Below are 22,867 nucleotides of genomic sequence, written 5' to 3' on the forward strand. Positions count from 1 at the left end.
GAAGTTGCCCCACTCAACAGTGATTTGAGAGCTTTGATTTTATGAAAGCCCAGATGTTTCAGTCTTTATCAAAAAGTTTAATTAACATTTTAATTCATACCTGTCACTGCCCAGAGCAGTCCTGCTTAGGGAAAGATAGGGGTCCTTATCCATTTCATTAAATCTGCTGAACCCAGTCTCTGCCAAGCACTTTAGACAACGGCCATGACTGTGTTCCTAGGCTCATTGTCTCTTAGGTACAGTCCCCTTCTCCCATCTTTTCTTTGTCAACTGTGACAAAACTGCCTGGAAACTAAGAAACCTTATTATTGATGATGCATAGAGCATAACTGTGGGACTAAAGTGCATTCTTGCACATGAGCTGATGCTTTGGGTTTGTATAGTTCTTCACACCTGGGGTAGGCTGTGAGTACATCACCCAGGCCAGCTTTGAGTACAAAACAATCCCCTCTCCTAAAGAAGCCAGAGACCCATATAAAGGCAATAAATAATCAACTGTGAAGTAAATTTTTTTTTTTCCAAGATAGTTGTGTTGATGATCATGTTAGATAAATTGACATCAGGAAGGTCATGGAACAGATTGCCTTGAGTGCAACCACAAAGCACATACAGGAGGGATCAGGCCCAGCTACATGGCTTTCAGAAAGGAAGGCTGCTGCCTGATCTCCTTTTATGACCAGGTGACCCAGTCAGGAGAGGCTGTGGATGTAATCTGCCTGAACTTCAGCAAATCCTTTGATAATGTCTCCCACAGCATTCTCTTGGAAAAGCTGACAGCCCACAGCTTGGACAGGAGCACTCTTTGCTGTGTTAAGAACTGACTGATGACTGGGTGTCCTGGGTTGCAGTGTATTCTTTTACCGTCCTCATGAGCTGTTGAAACCAGATGGGGCAGTGTTTCCTTGCCTCTTCCCTCCGGACTCTCTTTCTGTTAATGGCCCGTCAATGCCTTGCCCCATGACTCAGAGATAACTCCCTCCGGACCATCTTCTGTTAATGAGCCCATCAACGCCTGGCCTCATGACTCATCATCCCATTGTGAGATGCTCCATGCAGAAGCAGGAACCAAGCATTCCATCCTGGATATAATCTGAGATTCCAAACACCACAGACACCCTTTCCACTGGATTCCCAGAGGACAGGAGCTACACAGCACCACTGGACCTTCCAAGGAAGAGCAGACCCTTCTACAGGATCACTGCTTCAACAGAACCACATCCACCACTTCAGGAGGACTGCAGCCACCATCTTATTGGACTGCTACTGCCACCCTGACTAACAGGGTGTCAGGTTGTATCCTGACTCTGTCAGTCTGAACCAGTGTTTTCTGCCTTTTTTTTGATTTCCTTATTAAATTGTTATTCTGACTTGGTGCCTCCCACTGGTTTGTTTTCAAACTAGTACACTGGACCTAGGGAGTGGTGGTGAATGGAGTTACATCCAGCTGCAGCTGGTCACTAGTGGTGTCTTCCAGGGATCAGTGTTGGGGTCAGTCCTGTTTAATATCTTTATTGCTGATCTGGATGAGAGAATTGAGAGGACCCTCAGTCAGTTTGCAGATGGCACCAAGCTGGGCAGGAGTGTTGATCTGCTGGAGGGCAGGAAGGCTCTGCAGAGGGATCTGGACTGGCTGCATTGATGGGCTGAGGCCAATGGTGTGAGGTTCAACCAGGCCAATTTCCAGGTCCTGTCCTTGGTTACAAAAACCTCGTGCAGCTCCAGCCTGGGGCAGAGTGGCTGGAATGTGGCTCAGCAGAAAGGGACCTGGGGGTGAACATGAGCCAGTGTGTACCCAGGTGGCCAAGAAGGCTAATAGCATCCAGCCTGTATCAGCAATAGCGTGGCCAGCAGGACCAGAGCAGTGGTAGTCCCCCTGTACTCAGCACTGGTGAAGCCACACCTTGAGCTCTGCATTCAGTTCTGGGTCCCTGACTACAAGAAGGGCATTGAGGTGCTGGAGTGACTCCAAGGAAGAGCAAGGGAGCTGGGGAAGGGTCTGGAGCACAAGTCCTGTGAGGATCAGCTGAGGGAGCTGGGGGTGTTTAACCTGGAGAAAAAGAGGCTCGAGGGGCAACTTGTCACTCCACAACTTCCTGAAAGGAGGCTGTACTCATATGTGGGTCAGTCTCTTCTCTCAGGGCATACTGATAGGACAAGAGGAAACGCCCTCAAACTGCACCAGAGGTGGTTCAGGTTGGACCTCAGGAAGAATTTCTTCACTGAAAGGGTGGGTAAGCACTGGAATGGGCTGCCCAGGGAGGTGGTGGAGTCACCATTCCTGGAGGTGTTCAAGAAATGCCTGGATGTGGCAATTGGTGCCATGGTCTGGCATGGTGGTCAAAGCTTGACTTGACAACCTTAGAGGTCTTTTGCAACCTAAATGGTTCTCTGATCTTTCTGAGAACAAACTAATTCAACAATAAAAGAGCTCTCTGCCATAGGGCCCATCAGTTTAATTTCCAGGGCTATTATGCAAAGAAGATATTTAGCAACTTACTGAAGTAAATTTTTCATTTCCCTTTTACTTGCTTATAAATATTGTTAAAATTTCTTTATTCTGTCTCTGGAACTTTCTGTTCTTTTGTTGCTTTATTCCTATGTATAAAAAAAAGGGGGTGAAAGCATTAATCAAAACAATTGCCGTAAAAAATATCAATGAAGTGTTTATGGTAATAGCATTTGACACATACCAAAATGTTTCCAATGGATTATAGATAGTATCATGTAAGATTATAGATATGATTATGTATTTTATATATGTAATTTAAGTTTATATATAAACATTTCAGATTTCTCCTGAACCTAGGCCATTTCTAGAATGTTATCTGCTTTGCTTCATTTCCTAAACTTTTACCTTTTAAATCATTTTATTTCAGTGAAGAAAAAGTCTATGAATGTCCAGACTACCTAACATCAGGTCCAAATTCCTGCTACTTCGATAAAAACCACACTAATCCCTGGACAACATATATTATCACTGTAATGGCAACAAATGAGATTGGAAGTAACAGCTCAGATCCTCAGCATGTGGATGTAACTTCCATAGGTAAAAATAAAAGAATGAAATGGAAAACAAACTAGTTGGAGATATATGCAGTTTTGAATCCCAGAACAGGTAGTGGTGAAAGATTTCTTTCCTTATGATGTGAAACTTGCTATTGAGAACTGTTAATTTACAGATGATCTAAAATATGCATATTAAATATATGTGAAAACTACATTTTAATTATAAGTAACTACATACTTGATTGTATGAATTTCATGTATGATTATGTATAAGTTTTAACTTCAGATGAAAATTTTGCTTCAGTTTCTAGTAGTCGGCAATATTTTAATTAGACTCAGTGTAGATTATAAAATTTTCAAATTAGGTCAATCTACATAATATTTCAAATGTAAAAATCATTCTGACTGCTGGCATTGCAGACTTGAAAGGGTAAAAATAACTGCCTGAGCATTATACAGGCTTTTAGTATTTTAGTAGTATTTTATATTCCTGACTCCATTCTACTTTCTGCACGCACATAATATACCCATTTTAATTATAATGTACTTAGTTGTTCTAGCTGTGAAATAGCTGACATTTTAATTTTGCAAGAATGGCCTTATGAAATTATGGTTTGTATTTTCTTAGCCTGACAAATTCAGAGTAAAGTTTAAGATCTGTTGATACTGTTGGAAATCAGTAGCTAGTTAAACTCATTAAGGAGAAAGGAAAAATACAAGACTTCTTTATTATTCTTTTACAGAAGTGCTGAATTATCTGAAATTGATGTGATGACATACAAAACAACAAAGGAGGTGTCTTTTCTGGGAGAAAATTAAGTCATTAACAACATACTTTTCATTCATTTATACAGTTCAGCCAGATGCTCCTGTGAACCTCTCTCTAGAAACAAACACATCTGCTAACATGTCATACCTTTGGGCAAAATGGTCTCCACCCCCATTAGCTGATGCCAGCTCTAATTCACATGAATATCACTATGAGCTACGACTAAAGCCTGAGGAAAAGGAAGAGTGGGAGGTAAGGGAAAAATATATTTATTTTATAAATGCACTATTCAGTGAAATCTCATCTCAATTTAATTGGTCCTATAAAAATGTTAGTTTGTGTAAGAGTAGAAAAATTAACATAACCAAATCTGATTTAAGAAAGAAAAGTAATGGAGTGGTCTGTAGAGACTGTGAAATTCAACATATTTACATAATCATCCTGATATCGTATATGACAAAACCCAGTTATTGTCATCTTCTTCAACATGATCAGAGGCAACCTGCCCCTCAGAAATTTTGTTGTGTCCTACTCACACACGCCGTTTCCATTGACATTCCCCACCTGTTGCCATATTTCTAGGAGTCAGCTACAGTACTGCCACAGCTGAGTTTTCAGGACAAAAGATCATTCTTAAAGTTATAGTCATGTGTCCTCAATGCTGCCTAGTTTGTTGATGCCTTAATGATGGAGAAAGCTATGCATTTTGAAATAGTTCTGAGGAGAAATTGGGAAGGTCTGAGAAAGGCACCTAAAGCCACAGAGAAGAATTTCACAGGGGGTTTGTATGCTGGCTGGACTACCTATAACTTTGCTTGCATTGTGGATCTGACAGAGTAGTAGGAAGTCTTCAGTTCATATGTTCTTGAGCATCAGAATCAGCAGTGATTTTTTTCTGCTAAATCACTACTTTTGCTTCTTTGTGATCCATATCGTATCAATACCCAACTTAAATTCCTGACTTTCAGAATTCAGTAACTAATTCACGCCTATTCATTTTTGGTTTGTTTGTTAAATTTTTCCAATTCTTTATTATTTCCCAGTCCATTTTCTTTTCCAGACAGTATCTGTAGGAATGCAGACACACTATGAGGTGACCAGCCTGCAGGCTGGGGAAAAGTATGTTGTTCAGGTGCGTTGCATGTTAGACCTTGGAAAATGGAGCGAATGGAGCTTGGAAAGAAGCATTCAGATCCCCAAAGGTTAGTGGATGATTGCTGCTCTGTAAACTCTTTTAAATTGTAGCAGGTTCAATGCTGTGAAGGTGCCTAAATGCCAGTCCTGAAAACATGGCCTCCCACAGAGATACTTTGCGGTGCTCAGTGCTTTTTACCATACTTTCTGTGTACTTGCTTTGTTAGTCTTGTTGATCTGCTCAGGATCCTCTGCTGAAACTGGCTATGACAAGTAAGGTGGGATTTACTAAGAATATCAGATTTTCTGATACAGGCATGCCTAAATAATTTATTGTCCCTGTCCCTTTATTTAAAAATCATGTTGATTTTATCTGTAGCTATAAATATCAGGTAATATTTTTTGTATGAGGGCCTGGACTGAAAGCACGGATGTATCTAACAGAGCATGACACTTACAGATACTATCAAATGGAAGTCACTATCTGTGTTTTCTTGGATTTGAGTAGACACACTAAATATGTATGATATCATGTCTTGTTTCCAGACACTTTAGCCAAGTTGTCTCAAATCTCCTTCTTCTGTTACTAGTTGTATTATTCATTATTTGATGTGGAGATTGCTGAAGTACTGAAAAAATAGAAAAGAAAAATTAAATATCCCATTTTCAGATCTGCCTTAGGCACTTAGGAATTTGGAAAATCAATGTGTCTGCTCTACATAGTAGAAAATACATATTATTGATGTAATATATTTTTGCCACAAATACATAACTGCTAAAGTTTCAATCACTTCAGGGTTTTGACTAGCATCATCCTATTCAAAATTTAAACATTTTTCTCCGCCCAACTCTTAAGAGATGTACTTGAAACTATAAAAACTTTCTCAGGAGCAATCATGCAAGTAGACTGAGTACTGAACATAATAACACTACAGTGAAATATGAGAGCTGCTGCTTTGTGTATTTGGAGTACTTCAGAAGAAAATTGCTGGCAAGAACACAAACAAATAGACAAACATTTACATTCTTCATTTTTTTTACCTGAAAGCAAAGCAAATGACAGCGTACCTTTCAAACAATCAGAATCATCTCAAAACACACCTTCTGAAGAAAAAAAAATTGTTTGTGTATGTAGTGGTTTAAGCCCAGCTGGCAACAAACCATCACACATCTGCTCACTTATATGTGACCATGGTGGAATGAGGGGAAGAATCAAAGGTAAGATCTAAGGGATAAGAACAGTTTAATAATTGAAACTAAGTAAAATATAATAATAATAATAATAGTAGTAGTAGATAATGATGATGATGATAATAAAAAGAAAAAAAAAATTATGGACAATACAATTGCTCACCCACTGCTGATCAATGCCAGACCCCGTTTCTGAATCCTGATGGGTGGGTGGTGGTTCCAGGCAACTCCCAAATTTGTATACTGGAAATGATGTTCTATGTTGTGGAGTATCCCTTTGGTCAGGTCACCTGTCCTTGCTATATTCATTCCCAGCCTGTTTTTTCTGTTTTGTACCTCTTCACTGGCAGAGCAGGAGACACAAAAAGGTCCTTAGTTTAGGATAAATATGACTTAGCGACAAAATATCCCTGTATTATGAAAATTACTCTCATACTGTATCCAAACCACAGCACTATACCAGCTACTGGGAAGAAATTAACCCTATCCCAGCTGAAACCAGGACAGCATAGAAAATAGATTGGATAGTAGAGCATATTTTAAATAATTTTATAGAGCCTGCCATGACAGTATTTCAACATTCCTTATGAGATTTTGGGGCCGAAGAAAGCTACAGGCAGAAAGCTAAAACAGTTCTTCAATGTGGCTGCAGCGAGAGAGTTCTGAATCCAGGTGAAAGTAGCAAGTTGTTGCCCTAACCAGTGAACAGGGCCTCCTTTCCTGTGCTACTAGGAAGCAAAACTTCTTCTTTATTCGTATTTTCCTGTTCTCTGCTTGACATTGTTTTACGAATTCAAGATGGACCTAATGGATTAAACTTACTAATTAGTTCATTTCTTTATCTCTTACAGAACGGTTACCTCCTGAAAAGCCTACGATAATAAAGTGCCGTTCTCCTGAAAAAGAAACATTTACTTGCTGGTGGAAACCTGCTTCGGATGGAGGGCTCTCTACTAACCACACTTTGCTTTACAGCAAAGAGGGGTAATAAGCTCTGTGTAGTTATTCAGTGTTTTGTTTGAAGGACCTGAAAAATCAATCCTCATTGGTTTCTTATTTAGGGAGACACCATTTTCTGTAGTCCATGCTTTTGTCCAGTGGCATATTCTGCCATCACAATAAAGCAACAACATATTTAAGATTGAAATCTTAAATCTTGATCTCTTTATAATGTCAGGTGAATTATTGTGAATTCTGTCTTGGAAGTTGCCTTTGCTCAGCAGCTGCACGTTAGTAAGCAATACAAATGCACAGTCCTATAACTCTTCAACCCTGCAGTCTTAGAAACAAAACTTTCCAAAATGACCAGATACTAAAACTTTTCTCTTCCGATAAGGCTTATTTTGCACTAGTATTCATAGGCCATGAATGCCTCCTGGTTTATGTAGTAATCTTTCTTTGGAACTCAGATCAAGTGCTAAACATTAATTTTAAAGAAAGAGTCAATATATTTTTTTTAGGTCCTGTGAAACTTTTTTGGTTCTTTTTGGTTCACCTAGTACTGCTCAATCTTGCAATAACCTAACTAGATGCTAAACTCTGTAACTGTCAGCTGAGAGCCCACGTTTAGTGGAAAAAGACAGATACTGCTCCATCCAGGTATGGCAGAGTAAGAGGTCCACATCTACAGCTGTCTCTTTTGTTACTGTGCATCTAAGAGGAGCATGGAAACAAATACTACATACTCAGCTTTCTCTCCTACCCCTCCTCTGACTTTGGGAAGCTTGAGTATGGATGTGAAGGAGAGGTACAAAGTAGAGGTTTCTTTGATGAACAAGAGGTGAAAGATCAAATACATTCTGAAAGCGTATTAATGTAATATGCAGAACTCCTGTAAGTGTGGTATGGACACTGGAAATAGATAATTTTTAATAGATGGGTTAGAAGGTTTCAGCAATCACTTCTACTCAGTCTCTGGAACATGTAAGGGCTCTGGGCTATGCAGTGCACAGTGGCTTTCAGAGAAGTAAGGGCTGTGCTGTACTAGCCCACAGCTGTATCTACAACAGCCTAAATTCTTCAGGCTTCATGGTGTTTACTTCATGGGGAAAATGTTTAGTATAGTCTCTGGAACTGTCCAATGACTTTTTAGTCTGGAAGCAGTTTTCTAATTTTCTTCACATTTCCAGGTGTGAAAAGTCAGATCCCGGCCTAAATAATGCTGAAGTACTAGGAACCAAAATCAGGTGTTCCAGTCTGTGTAACCTAATCACTGGGATTCTTTCATTTCAGAGAAGAAAAAGTTTATGAATGTCCAGATTACAAAACTGCAGGCCCCAATTCATGCTACTTCGATAAAAAGCACACCTCTTTCTGGACCATATACAATATTACTGTGAGGGCAACTAATGAAATGGGAAGTAATGTCTCTGATCCTCATTATGTGGATGTGACTTACATAGGTAAGAGTTAAAAAGTAGTTTCTGTGGAACCAAATATTTCAGAGTCATGGGTTTTAATACAAGAATTTTAATTCCAGCTCTCCTCCTATATAGTATTATATCCAAGTTAAAAACTTGTACAAATAAGGTATTCCTTCTTGTAATAACAAACCAATATTCATCCCTTTACCATCTTATTTTCAGAAGAAGCCAAAAATGCTAAAAGCTTTAAAATCATGTTCAGATAACCATTTATTGGTTTTCCATATTTCTTGTAGTCAAACCCTAAGAAACATCATCCAGTTAAAATCTTTTTTCCACTGTACAAGCAACTGAAATCAATTTGATCTTTTAATTAATAATACTTAAATATGATTACCTAAAAGTAGTTTCCAGACCAAAGAGAAGCTGCATTAGTGCTTTTAATAGCAGTGTACTGATAATCTCTTTATCAGACCTTTTCTACAGAGTGACTGTGGACAAGTAATTAGGGTTTTATCTAAGGGAACGGAACATTATCTGTGATAACAATTTTGTTGTCAAGGATCTGACTGCCAGGAGTCTGGCAACTGGAAAAGGGCTGCTGAAGAAATGGCTTTGTATTATACGTCCATGCCATGACCTGATGAATCTTTGATCAGACGGTGGTAAAATGCATGCATAATATGCAGAAGCTCTGACTGTAGCAGAAACCTGTGTTCCATTTTGGTTTCTTTTTGATATATAGACAGAGCTTAATTATTGCTGTTTTGGTTTACTTTTAAATATCCTTACATATGAGTGTAAGGATCATGCTGTTGTGTTTTCTGAATATGAAAGATGGAGGGAGCAATTTTCATTAGCTACATCCATGTTTTCAGTGTTCTTCAATGTTCCTAAGTATTTATGCCAAGCTTTGATAAGATTATAGTAGAACGCAACTTTCAAAACACAATATTAAAGATGTTAACTTTGAAATATAGTTGTGGGGAAATGATTTTGAAAGGGTACAGGTAAGTCACCATTTCACAATTACATGGCATCCAAAATCACAGAAAACTTTTCAAAAATAGACTTCTAATATTTAATTCAATTTCCTACACCAATAAATGGTAATGTAAGAAAAAATGTAAGAAAAAATATTTTTGATGATAAATGATTAAGGCAAATCTCAACATGAATTCAATATATTTACTACTATTCAGGGTTTTTTAAAAATTCATAGATCCATACTTGTTTTATCTGAAAACTCTTGGTTTCTATATTCTTGCACCAGTTCTAAATTATTAGACACAATGGAGATGGCAACCCTTCCCTCACATAATTTTATATTTCTTCCTAAGATGCAAGGAAAAAATCACTTAGATTCTTATTGACAGTTCTTTTATTTCAACAGTACAGCCAGATCCTCCTGTGAATATAACCCTGGAATTAAAAAAGTCAATAAAGAGAAAACCATATCTGGTCCTGACATGGTCTCCACCCCCGCTAGCTGATGTCAGGTCTGGGTGGCTTACCCTTGAATATGAATTGCGACTGAAGCCTGAAGAAGGAGAGGAATGGGAGGTAAGGATGTTGCAAGTTTTGTTAGATAGAATTTTCTGACCAGCTATATTTGGCCAGCCAAGTCCCATGCCTGAATGTAATGAAGCGGACATACTAAATAGTTCATCATTTTTCAAAAGTGCTTGTGTGACCTATGATTTCCTGCTGAGAACACTTGTATCTCAGATGCTGTTGTACAATAGCAGGTGATAAAGTACTTGTTTTTAATTGTGGTCATTATTTATTAATCATATTGGTATTGTAGTTTAAGTTGTTCATTCTCACTTAGGTTTCTTTTGTGATAATTTGTTCTTAACCCCAAGCACTTCTTGGATAACTGATAGCTCAGTGACATTACATAAAATAATTTAAATTTATATAAATAACCATTAGGTTGTAATTGTAGTGGTCACACAACAGTAATAATTTTCTATAGCCAGGATCTACAACTCGAACAACTGAGAGGCAAATTAGAGACTCCAGCTATTGGTATTTGACTCCATCCCCTTCTTGTCTGCAATACTTCCAAACCACCTTTGTGTTTCCTCCTTCCTTCCTCCTCCCATGGCACCTCACAGCCCTCTGACCATTGCAAGATCTACTTTTTACTACCCTGTGCATTTCCACCACTCCACATTGCCACCTTCTACCCATGTTTTCTTTCTCCATCTCTGTTTCTTGCCTCCTCTTCTTCCTGAACCATCACAGTTCCCACCATCACCACAGCTCATCCCCTATTTGCCATATGCTCATTATGTGTTTTTACAGCAGTTTAATTTGCACTATAAACCAGAGCCAGATCTCATTCCCACCTGCTAGAAAACTATAAAAATAAAATAAATTACTATTATTCCATGCCTGCTTAACAATTATTAGGAAAAGCTATCCAGACTCATTCTATATTCCCATCTTGATTACCAAAACCTTAGCTGCGACTTTTATTTAATTTCCAGACTATTTTTGTTGGACAGCAAACACAATGTAAAATGTTTAGTTTAAATCCTGGAAAGAGGTACATTGTACAGATTCACTGCAAACCAGACCACCATGGATTGTGGAGTGAGTGGAGCCCAGAAATGTATATTGAGATCCCTACTGGTGAGTGGCCAGGCATCCCTTCAGTAATTGTTATTACATGCAAATTCATGCTGTATTTTCGTTTGTTAGCTGTTTGTGGCACCCATGCAGATCCCTTAGTTTCCCTAGGACAGACAAGAACATCATTGCTAAGGTAACCAAATCCTTATCATCCCCACACCGTACTCAGTTAACTTCCCCCTTCACTACTTTTTGATAGAGCTAAGAAGGTGAATAACTACTTTGCTTATTTAAAGCGTGTTCTTTCTGTCTATTGCCTCATTTGTTCTCTTTACAGTAATTTTTAATTAAAAGAACCCTGGCAGCTGCATTAAAACTGTGACACAGACAACAAAGTGTGACTGCCTTCAGACAATAACAGCTCTTCATTACTCTTTATCTGGAATTAATATGAAATAAGCACTTCAGTATAAAAAGTGTTACATTACAATAAAAATCCTTAAAAATATCAAAGCCTAGATCACTTTACCCAGCATTTAATTAATTGTATGGTATGTATTTAATAATGAAATGGCTACAGTTTTGGTACAACTGGATTTGAACCCAATCTGTATAATTGGCTGCGACAAAATTTTCCTCTTCATGCATTTTTATATGATTTTTCCAAGACAGTTTATTTCCTGTGCAGTACCATTAGTAAAAATTATATTCATTATTCGATATTACAGGGATTGTTGAGATCCATCTGTGCTGGGGAAGGTCTCTAGGTTCAATACCAAATTTGGCAATTTTGGCCAATTTTAAAAATAAAAGTAATTTGCAACTCTTTTTTGCATGCTGACTATGCATATTCTGGATGCATGTCCTCAAATAATTCTGTTTGTTTCTTAGATTTTAGAGTAAAAGATATGGTTGTGTGGATCATCGTTGGTGTCCTGTCATCCCTTATATGTTTAATCATGAGCTGGATAATGATTTTGAAAGGGTACAGGTAAGTCACCATTTCACAATTACATGGCATCCAAAATCACAGAAAACTTTTCAAAAATAGACTTCTAATATTTGATTCAATTTCCTACACCATTTGTCTTATCTTATGAACTGTTAGTTATAGGTTTTTGACTTAATTTGCAACTGATAAAGCAGTATTTCTGCTCCTTAGGGAAACCAGGCTAAATTCTCAATTGGTAAAGGTCTGTCTTTATTAGATCTGACTAATCTTGGTTAGTCATGTAATATTCAGCAAACATTACTTGGAGTATCCCTGTTCCTGTAGAAGACATGTCTTTGGGTTTTATCGTAATTTCCTAAAGTAAACGAGGTTATATTCTGAGATTGTCTTTCTGCCAACCTCTCTGTCAATTTCCCAGATGACTTCTTACAATGCTGACTACTTTCAATCAGATGTGAAAGAGAGAAGTGTTGCAAAGATTATTGCTTTTGTAGAAGTCTTGCAAAAAATACTGGCTGATTAGGAGAAAGAGATAGAAACTGTGGTTGGAAAAGCCACATCCTTCACCATGAGTCCTGTTTACCAGTAGTCAGCTGACATTCAAGGGCACACAGGCAGGCCCACTAACCCTCCTGAACTGTGCCCCACTTCACTGTTTCTTGGCCAGTGATGAATTTACAGTGGTATTAGAGAACTGGAGGTTAAGGAACAAATGACAGTTAAAAGGACATTAGTAATTTTACTTTTCCAGTTGAATAACTTTTGTACTGCTAGTGTTTTTTGTAAGTAGATCTGAGGGGACCTTATGAGCTGTAACTGGATTTGTGAATTACACAGCTTGAGAGGCAGACAGGAGACAGATGTCCAACTGGGATGCATAAGATATGGGAGAAATGTTTAAAATCTCAGTCACATGCTGAAGAAATGGGAGAAGAAATAGTGAGATATGGTCTGTATTTACACCTGGTGTGTTTGTTCTGGGTTTTTTTTCTTTAGAATGATGGCCTTTATCCTGCCACCAGTACCAGGACCAAAGATAAAAGGCATAGATACACATCTGCTGGAGGTGAGTACCACAGCTAACAAAAGAATTCACCATTACTCGCTTTTCCAGCTTATGTACGAGCAAACACAATTACCATGGTAAAGTGTAAAACTGCTTCAATTAATCAACATTGAAAATAAGCAACACTTTCAGGTAAACATGTGAAGGGTATGTGTGAGTAAGAGTTTTACCTCGAACTTGTAGCTGGAGGGTGTTTAAGAACACAGTTTGTGACTGCCCTGTTTCCTGGGACACGAGGAAATGCCTCTGTGAACTTCCTCGTAGCTCTTACGAAGGATGCTCTCCACAGTCTCTTGCCATGCTGAAGAGGCAGGGCATGTCTGCACTGTCGTTCTCCCCCATTTCCTTCTTGTTAAACTCAGGAGACTCATACCTGCAAAAAGCTCCCTGCTCCTCCCACATTAGAAACATGAATTTTGGGGTTGTGTCTCCCCACCGATGAAACTCAGATTTGGGTCTAGCAATATAAATATCGAAGTGTTTGTATATCAAATATAAAGATTGTTCACAATTGTTCTAATCAGATAAACCTTAAGGTTGACAGTGAAAAATCATATCCTCTTCATTATACCTTCAGACAGGAAAATCTGAAGAATTGCTGAGTGCTCTTGGTTGCCATGGTTTCCCTCCAACATCAGACTGCGAGGAACTGCTGATAGAATATCTGGAGGTAGAGGACAGTGAGGATCAGCAACTCATGCCAAATCATGACACTCCCAGTAAAAATACAAAAATTATACTCAAGGAAACAGACAGTGACTCAGGCCGAGGGAGCTGTGATAGCCCTTCTCTCCCCCCTGTGAAGTGCAGGGAATCCCGCGGCCTTCCATCTACTCTTCAAACACAGGTTGTAAGAGCCAAACAAAGGAAAGGAGGAAAGGGGAGCTGGGAAGCTCAGTCTACGGCCTCAGAACAGGAAACACTCCCTTGTAACAGTGAGAGTACCAAGTCATGCACGTGGCTGGCAGCTCAGTTACCCAGTACTCAGCCTGTTATGTTTGCCTACCACAGCACTGTGGAGGCATTCAAGATAACACTGAATAGCACAAATGTGAACACTGCACCAGTTTTGGTGGAAAATGAAGAAAATCATCAGTCACTATATCCAATTGCTGAAACTGTCTATGATGATGTAGAAAAGATAAGCGATATGGAGAATTCCAAAACTGACCAAACCACAGTGCAGGTCAGACAAAACCAACATAATGACAGGTCACCTTTCCTGAATCCTAAACTAATGGACTATGTAGAAGTTCATAAAGTCAGAAAAGATAAGGAACCAACACTATTACTGAAACATAAAGAAAATAGCGGAAAGACCAAAAAATGCACTGTTCCAGGAACCAACAAAGAATATACAAAGGTCTCAACTGTTGTGGACCATCACATTTTGGTATTATTGCCAGATCAGCGCACCCAGAACACACCTGTATCTCAAGAACCTGTAGAAGAAACATCTCAGAACCCTCAGCAAAGTCAAGCTGAGAAAAATACGAGCTACAGCACAACTCCAAGTGACTCCAGAAGAGACACCAGTGGATCAGACTACATGGACCCATCTTCCTTTATGCCCTCCTTTAAATAACATTTTAGTGCAGCACATACTTAGTAGTTACACACAGTAAAACAAAATCACATAACAAACAGTTCTTTAAAAAAGCCTGGTCTGCAAAAACCTAGCCTCCTGTGTGCATTGTACAGGTAATAAAATAATCTGTGGGATGAGGGAATAGTCATGGGAGTAAGCCCTGGATCATTAGCACACATTTGTGACACAGTGAAATGAGGAAATGGATCTTGTCCATCATGAAAAATACATTGTAAAATAATTATTCAGCTCTGCAAAACTTCTGTTGGTTGATTAAGCCTGAGGAAATACTGCAGATTCAACAAAGATGAAAATTGTTATGGGTCAGTCAGCAAACCATAGTGATTTGAGCAGTTCCTACATTAGATAAATCACTGCACAACAGTATTCTTGCCTACAATGCATTTTCTTCTGAATGCATTCTGACATCCAATTAAGTTTTCTTTATCTTTTTTCTCAATCCTTGAGAAAAAAGGAGCTCTTGTATATGACAAATCATGTATAAAAGAGAATATATTCTACAAAAAAAGTAAAGTTTGTTACAGTAAAATAACAAAAGAAATATATTTATGCTTTGTTTCAATGTGACAGAAAAATGCATCCCATTCATATCCTAGTCCAGACAAACCAAAATGAAAAAAAAGGATGATATTTGATATACTGCCTTACTGTATATAATATACAATTCTACTTTAATATAAGCCCATATATTTAACAATCTATTTTTTAAGGCTATTTTTCTATTACCAAAAAAAGAGCAAAGTAAAATATTTTTTAATTTCCCAATGCTATTTAGCTATCTAGGAACTTTTCTCTTTCCTTCTGCTGAGACAGTAACAAGTAAAGCTATAATTTCTATACAAAGCATAAAATTAAACTTTATATTAATTAAGAATATGAAGATATTTTAAAACTATATTTCAAATATATTATAGATATATTACTATTTGAATTGTAAATTATTTGTTTCACAGGTTTTTTATTACCTGTAATTATATAATTAAAATAGAATTTAGGTTTTGAGAGCCAAGCATCTTCCCCTTTGAATTTATACTCTGATGCCAATTGCAAATGAAATGGGGTTCTCCTGTATCCTGCACTTTTCTCTGAGCCTGGAAGGAGAGTTTGAAGTCAGATTTTTCATAACAAATTTATGAACACCAGTTTTGGAACCCAGCCTCCAAGGTCTGATTCAGAGCCCCACTGAAAAAGCAGTGGGAATGAGGAGATGAGTCCATGTACTTGGGCGGGCCGTGTGTCCCCGGAAGAGCAGTGGGAACAGTAAGGATCCATTACATCCCACGTAACTGAAGACAGAATCAAAATGATACTGTAGTGGCTGCAAAGTAACCATGGTCCTTTCTTCCTGAAACAAAAGTTTAATTTACTCCAGAAAAGTGTGACTATGTGATGACTGATTAAGAGTGGGCCAAGTATTTAGCCAGCATCACTAGCTTCAGGGGAAACTGGAAACTTAAGGTGCGGGAATGGTCCTGTACCTGTGAAGGAAAGTGTATTTGATAGATGGGCTTGCTTTTGTTAGTCTCCTTCCTGAACAGCTTTACTTTTCTCCATATTTTTATGATTTTATGCACTGAGCCAGCCTTCTTGTGGTATCAGGTACCTGCTGCAGAGCCAGACAAAAGAGAATTTCAGATTTTGAAGGTCCTGGAAGGCCACATTTGGCAAATCACCCTTTACCTTCAAAGCCATGGAACTGCTCAAGCACAGATTAGTAGATCTGCCTAGCCTTTCCACAGGCAGGACTCTGGAATTTAACTAATTAACTGTGTGTCTATAAATATACGCAGTAGTGTAGACTGTAACATTAGGGTGGCATCAGGTTTAGAGCCTATGTCCTCCGTACAGGCAACTGCCCACCTTCAGAGGCTGATCAGAGCAGTCTTCTCTGAAGGTGTGGGAAGGTATCTCAGTTTCTTAACTCAGCCACTTATTCAACACATGATGACATGAAGGGGCTACCCCAGATATCAGCTGAACATAAAACTCTGTTAAGTTATATTTACCAGAACAATTTTACCATAGAGACACTGTTTGTAGTATAGCTTACAAATTTCTAGAGATGCTAGAAGTACTGCAAAGAAACTATTGTGCTATGAGGAAACGTGTGTGTGTGGAAGTGTGTGAGCTGATAACATATTGTGTCTGACAGTGTTTTATTTACCCTTCAGTTTTCTGACAGAATCTGACAGAGCTAATATGATCAGACACATTCTCTTTCTTTACACAGATAGCTCTAGCTGTGTTGTTTCCTACATCTCATTAGATGCACGAGGATATTCTGCTACAGGCCTTCAGGGATGTATCTCGTGGTGCACAGAAGTTGTAGTACCTTATTAAGCCTTCAGCCTAAAGATGCTCCTTATAGAGTAGATTTTTTAGGTTAGAACACAGGTGACTAGCCAGATGTAGCACAGCAACAGGCTGTTCCTGTCCTATCTTTTTACCTGAGGTTACTTTTTACCTGAAGCAAGCAGAGACAACATTTAGCAGATTTTAAGTGTGTGATTCATCCTGCCTAACTGTAGGCATGTGTGCCTCCAATAATCCACAGAGAAACAGTCAAGGAGTTTCTCTGTTTTGTCATAAATGAGTACTGAAACTGCAAAACAGTTGTAGCCTAAATTACATCGTGTGGTGTTGAGCATCTCTCACCTTTGCTGATGAATGTCTCAATATGCCAAATCATCATGGCTCTCTGTGAAAAGGAAAAGTCAGCCACAGTGGAAAAGGGGTGTTTGCTGGCTGCTTTGAAGTTTTGGGGGATTTGATAGCTAAATGTAATTTGAAAACATTGCCATAAATATATTTAATTCTTGAAGCTGGACAAATATGCCGATAGATTAATTTCCCCTGAGATTTGCTTATATTCTCCAAAACACCTTGTTACTCCCAGTGGCAGAGCTTCTGAAAGCGACCTTAAACATCTGAAAGTACATTAAAAAAGTAAAAAGTCAGGTTCTGTAAAATCAAAATAACCTTCAGCTAAGTGTTTGGTCCTCTGAATGTTCAAATACTTAATTCTTTCTGTTTGCAATAATATTTTTGCTTGCAGGTCTTTAAGCTTTTCATTAGGAAGTACATGAGTTTTTGCATCAGTTCTACACAGTCAATCTGTGCAAAATTATGACACACTGTGGGGAAAAACAGGCTCTTGACACCTCCTTTGATATCCAGAGGGATGAAGTATATAACAGAATTTACCCCAGGAACAGGGATCAGCCCTCTAGCTCTTGTACCATTAGTTGAATTTCTCACTTGGAATAATTATTTCAAGAATGTGAATGATGTTTTCAATGTCAAAGTTATCCATGTGTCATTTATAGTGTGAACTACTTTGTAAAAGCATAAAAGTCCTAAAAGGTAGCATAAAGACTCTTCTACATAATTAATTTTATGAAATTCCTAAAATTGAACATATATACTTTATTTAATTACCTTTCCTTCCAACTCAGACTAATTTTATTAACATTTTTTCTTCAGTATTGGCAAATATGATTCATTATCATAAATTTTTTATTAGATTTTTTTAGTAGAGATGTATTTGATGTACAATTTTGGTATTTCTCTGTAATATTTCAGACTTTAAAAGAAATACAAGCTAATGAACAGTCACACATGCTCACAAAGCTCAATATCACATATGATGAGGACTTAAAATCTGGTCTTGATGATACTATGTAACTATAAAGATAATTTAATAAATATTCAGTGAATTAACCTTATATGATATTAGTAAGAGGATATATGTGTTTATGGAACAATCTGTAAAACAAATATGTAATGATGATTTATGTCAAACCAGTGAACTCTGTAGTCTATCTGTCTGTGTGTCTATGTTTAAATGGCTGAAAAATAGCTGCTTTAAATGTCATTCAAGTATTCAAAGTGTAGTGGCAGCAGGTGCTCAAAATGAATAAGCAGATTTTTTTTTGTGCTCTCTGAAGCATTGTATATGTGGGGTTTACATCATGAAGCCTGTAAGTGTATTTCATGATTTCATGGTAACTGTAAATGATCTGAGGGTGTTGTGCAAGGAAACTGAAGTCATGTAGGCCAATTGATAGACATCAGACATCTTCTACAAAGCCATAAGGACAAATAAAAAAAGTGTCACGAGATCAGGCATCACATTCTCAAATAATTGCTACCTCAGATATTTTTTTTTCTCCCTTTAAAAGGCAGGCAAAAGCATTTTGCTTTATGTGTAAATTTGTAACTCGTTCTATCAAGAATTTAAAAATCTTATTTGTAAATTCAAATTATTTTCCTTAACAAACCGCTTGTCATAGAATCATCACTTGTGATTCAGTGGTAGTATGAGGATGGGATATTTAAGATGTGTAGCAAAATTAGATGTTTTTAATGTGGGAAAAAAAAAGCCTAAAGCAAATTCCATTTTGTAAGAAAGTCCTCCATGCCCAGATTGGCAGTCAAGCATCAGTCCCATTCCTGACCTGAAAAGTTTTTTGCCACTACTTACATTCCCAGGTCACAAGGATTGAATGAGCCAATTTTCCAGAGATGCTCTCATTCTGGATCACAGCTGTGGAACTTAGTATTTATCAATACTTGCTCTTTTGAATTACCTGTTTTCAACTGAGTTCCTAGGAAGCAAACCTTTCAATTCTGTCTCTAAATGAGCAAAAATGGAAAGCCCTGGTCTCAATTATCTCAAACCCTCACGCTAAAATCAGGCTCCAGTTCCTGTGGGTGTGGAAAGATGGACTGAATGACACTAATTTGAACAACCTTGTGGGCCTGCCTTGAAAACCATTTTGAAACAAATCAGGGATTTTCTTCATTTTTCTGCTGTATGTCAAGCAGGAAAATATGGATAAATGGATGCCTAAACACATAAAAATGGGGATATAAAGAGCTTAAGTATCATAGAAGCATAGAATTGTTCAGGTTGAAAAAGACCTGTAAGGTCATAGAGTCCAAAGTCCGGCCAGGTCCACCACTAAGTGACAGGACAAGGGACAAGGTTGCTGCATGTGGCAGAACAGAAAAGGAGCACAGTCACTATGGGATGGTACACAGCAGATGATGAGAGAACAAGTGCATTTTGACTACAGCTGAGAAGGAGGAGAAGAACAGAACATGACAGCAAAAGAATCAAATGTAAGAATAGATAGTAAAAAATGAGAACTAGAACAGAGAGGAGTGATAAATGAGTTAGTGAGGGGGAAAAAAGGAAGAGAAGAAAATACTTTTATATCAAAAGTGAGAATATGCATAGCTACCTGATAGAGTCCACAAAAGCAGTAAAGCCTTACAAAATGCTTAAGAGTTGGCAAAATGGTGAAATCACCTACTCTGGATCAGCTGTTACATATGAGCAGAAAAAGTCCTATACATGAGAAGTGGTCATTCACTTTCTACCAGTTATGGGATTTTTCTTCCCCATATCTGACATTGGTCCCAGGCAAACACACAAAACTTGAAGAGTCAGGCTCAGCATCTGACCTGCAGTTGCATTTCCTACATTCCTAAGGAAAAAAGGGAGAAATAAAGTGTACCACACTCTCTTTATGAACAACCTTCCGTTTTTCAGACAGGTATACAGGTGAGGTTTATTTATCCATTTACATTGTCCCACACATATGCCTACCATTCTTAAGCATTGTTCTGTTTTTATTTAGTATATATAATGCAATGACCTAGAAGCTCCAAGAGAAAAAACACTTTGGGGATATTACTAAACAGTCTCTTGGTATTTCTGGGCATTGCTTCAGTTTGTACCATTGACAATGTATCTGTTAATATTTTCCTTAGTCAGACAGTCCCTATCTTGGTGATAAATGCTGAAAATTACCAAGTTAGGCTTAAAATGCATCTCTTCAATATGTTACATTTTTAAGAGGCACTATTGTATCTGTTGGAAGTAGTTAAGAAAAATACCTGAATTAGTTGTGTGGTCTCTTACAGTGCTGAAAGCTGATGTTATACTCAAGATGTTGGTGCATAGAGCAGTTAGATACAACAAAGTCTTTTTTTATATATTCCTCTTTTTGGATGGTTTATTGTCCTTTTCTACTTGGTGATGCTGCTTGTCTCAGATCTTGACATTATTTAACTATTTTTTTTAACAATGCTGCTTTTGGATCTATTTTTGTGAGCTGCTGAGTACCTTCACCTCATTTTGGCATCAATAAAAACTGAAAGATTTCATTTCAGTTCCTGCAATGGTTAGTTTTAGAGACTTATAGCACTGAGTAAATTTTTAGAGGATGCTGGAAATCATTGTACAAGTCACTTGTAGAAAATATCCCTTTGGTAGGATGGAAAACTATACATGTTTAGAAAAAGGCAGATTTTTATACAGGCAGAACTATAATGATGTCATATCATATTTTTTAATATTCGTAATGCTGTAGACTACTCTTAATTCTCATCCCTTTGCCTTTCATTCCTAAAGGGAGAGGAAACTACTGCTCAGCTAAACTCAGAAAGACCTCCTGGGCTGCTTTATTTTTATTTTTCATTTTGGAAAGTAATTTTTTATTCTGACTACAAAAATGGTTCGTCACCTGATATAATACAACCATCAGTCTTATATATGAGTTATATTGCTCAGAGATACTCAGCATTATCTCAGCTTCTGAAAACTTTTTGTTGTGCTTTGTGTATGTTTTAGTCATTGTGTAAGATATAGCAATACAGAGGGCACTGTTACGAAAAAGTAGGTCCAGAAAAAAACATGTTAGCAGCCATTAACTAATTGTTCAAAATTTTGATGTGCTTTTAAGTGAGGGTAGAAGTCTCTGGAACTCCCTTGCCTTTAATTGTGTCAGCAGTCTCTCAAATAAACAAAAATTGCATCTTCTGAATAATATCCAGAATAAACAGTGTATTTTCCGCAGAGAAAGAGATGACCAAATATTTAGAGCAAACTTATTTCCATTTGCACAAACCATTTCATTGGTAGATTTGCAATACTAGCTAGGCATTTTTTCCACTACAATTTCAGAATTTGTATGCAATGTGGAACATGAGAATTATCGCAGTGTCATTACTGTAGCAACAGAATGACTTTAAGCACAATTATGCTATGAACGAGATCCAAATTTTTTTGTAAATTTCTAAAATACAAGAAGTTTTAAGAATTATATTTCATATGTAGTATGTACATTGTTTGGAGAATACTGGTATAAAAGTAGTTGCTCAGGAATTCTTCATTGTTTCTAAGTATATCTAAAGGAAAGTGCTTTCAAATACATTTTTTAAGTTCTTAATATTGAAAATGCTGGCTTTACTAAAATATTAGTGTTTTCACTCGTAAGATCAATATTATTATGAAGTCTGTAGCTTTCTGATGAATTTTTCCCTCTTTTGTCATTGTAAAATCTCTTTGCAGTGGTGTTCGCATTTCAGTTTAATAAAAGTTCGTGAATAAAAATCCCAAATTGTGTATTTCTTCATGATATGCAGCACTTCTAATATAGAATGTATAGAAAGAAAAAGGAAAATCCAGACACACAACACAGTCTGTAGGGCAGAATCCTGCTGTCCTCCATGGGGAAAGCTCCATGATATGTGTGGGTTTAACCAACTTCATGTGCATTGAACAATTGAACCAGGTAAGACAGATGGCTCACATACCAGGTCACAACTTTTGTGTTTCTTTATGGCTCATTGTGTTGATGTAAATTATCACTGAAATTCAGGGATTTAAAGTTAGCAAAGGTAAAGTTTGATCAAGAAATTTGAGGGTTTGGGGGAGTCCTACAGTGTGTGAGCACTGTCCTTGTCCATAGAAGGTACAAATCTCTGACCCTATACACCAACACTGGGCAGTTTTCCTGCAAAACTGGGGCAGCCCCTCGGGCTACGTGCAGTCAGCCTTCCTCCTTAGGAGCAGACAGGGTCATCAAAAGCACTGTGAAATACCTCTCATTGGCAACTGTGTCTAGTTACAGCGTGTGCCAGTTACTGTTCCAGCTGTTGAGCCTTTGTAGTTCTTAAGTACTACCAGGGATGCGTTGGTTTTGGCAAGGGCGGAGTTAATTTTCTCCACAGTAGCTGGTATGGGGTGTGTTTTGGATTTGTGCTTAACATAGTGATGATAATAGAGATGTTTTTGTTGTTGCTGAGCAGAGCTTACACAGAGCCAAGGCCTCGTCTTGGGTCCATGGGAGGCTGGGATAGATGACCCCAGCTGACTGAAGGGATATTCCAGACCATGTGGCATCAT

The 22,867-nt window shown here is 37.8% G+C and overlaps 1 protein-coding gene across 7 annotated transcripts in view; it reads left to right on the top strand.

The window, feature by feature from the left end:
- PRLR (prolactin receptor) overlaps positions 1-22,079 on the top strand; it is a 154,977-nt gene extending 132,898 nt beyond the window's left edge. For all 7 annotated transcript variants that reach the window (XM_048291007.1, XM_048291008.1, XM_048291011.1 and 4 more), the window contains 10 exons: positions 2,877-3,046; positions 3,861-4,027; positions 4,836-4,977; positions 6,952-7,084; positions 8,333-8,502; positions 9,857-10,026; positions 10,959-11,103; positions 11,935-12,034; positions 12,992-13,061; positions 13,639-22,079. In XM_048291007.1, the coding sequence (XP_048146964.1) occupies positions 2,877-3,046; positions 3,861-4,027; positions 4,836-4,977; positions 6,952-7,084; positions 8,333-8,502; positions 9,857-10,026; positions 10,959-11,103; positions 11,935-12,034; positions 12,992-13,061; positions 13,639-14,646 (2,275 nt within the window). In that variant the 3' untranslated portion in view covers positions 14,647-22,079. The remainder of the gene's footprint in view (positions 1-2,876; positions 3,047-3,860; positions 4,028-4,835; positions 4,978-6,951; positions 7,085-8,332; positions 8,503-9,856; positions 10,027-10,958; positions 11,104-11,934; positions 12,035-12,991; positions 13,062-13,638) is intronic.
- The last annotated feature ends 788 nt before the right edge of the window (positions 22,080-22,867 follow it).

This window comes from Corvus hawaiiensis, chromosome Z, assembly GCF_020740725.1.
Source record: "Corvus hawaiiensis isolate bCorHaw1 chromosome Z, bCorHaw1.pri.cur, whole genome shotgun sequence".
Taxonomy (NCBI): Eukaryota; Metazoa; Chordata; class Aves; order Passeriformes; family Corvidae; genus Corvus; species Corvus hawaiiensis.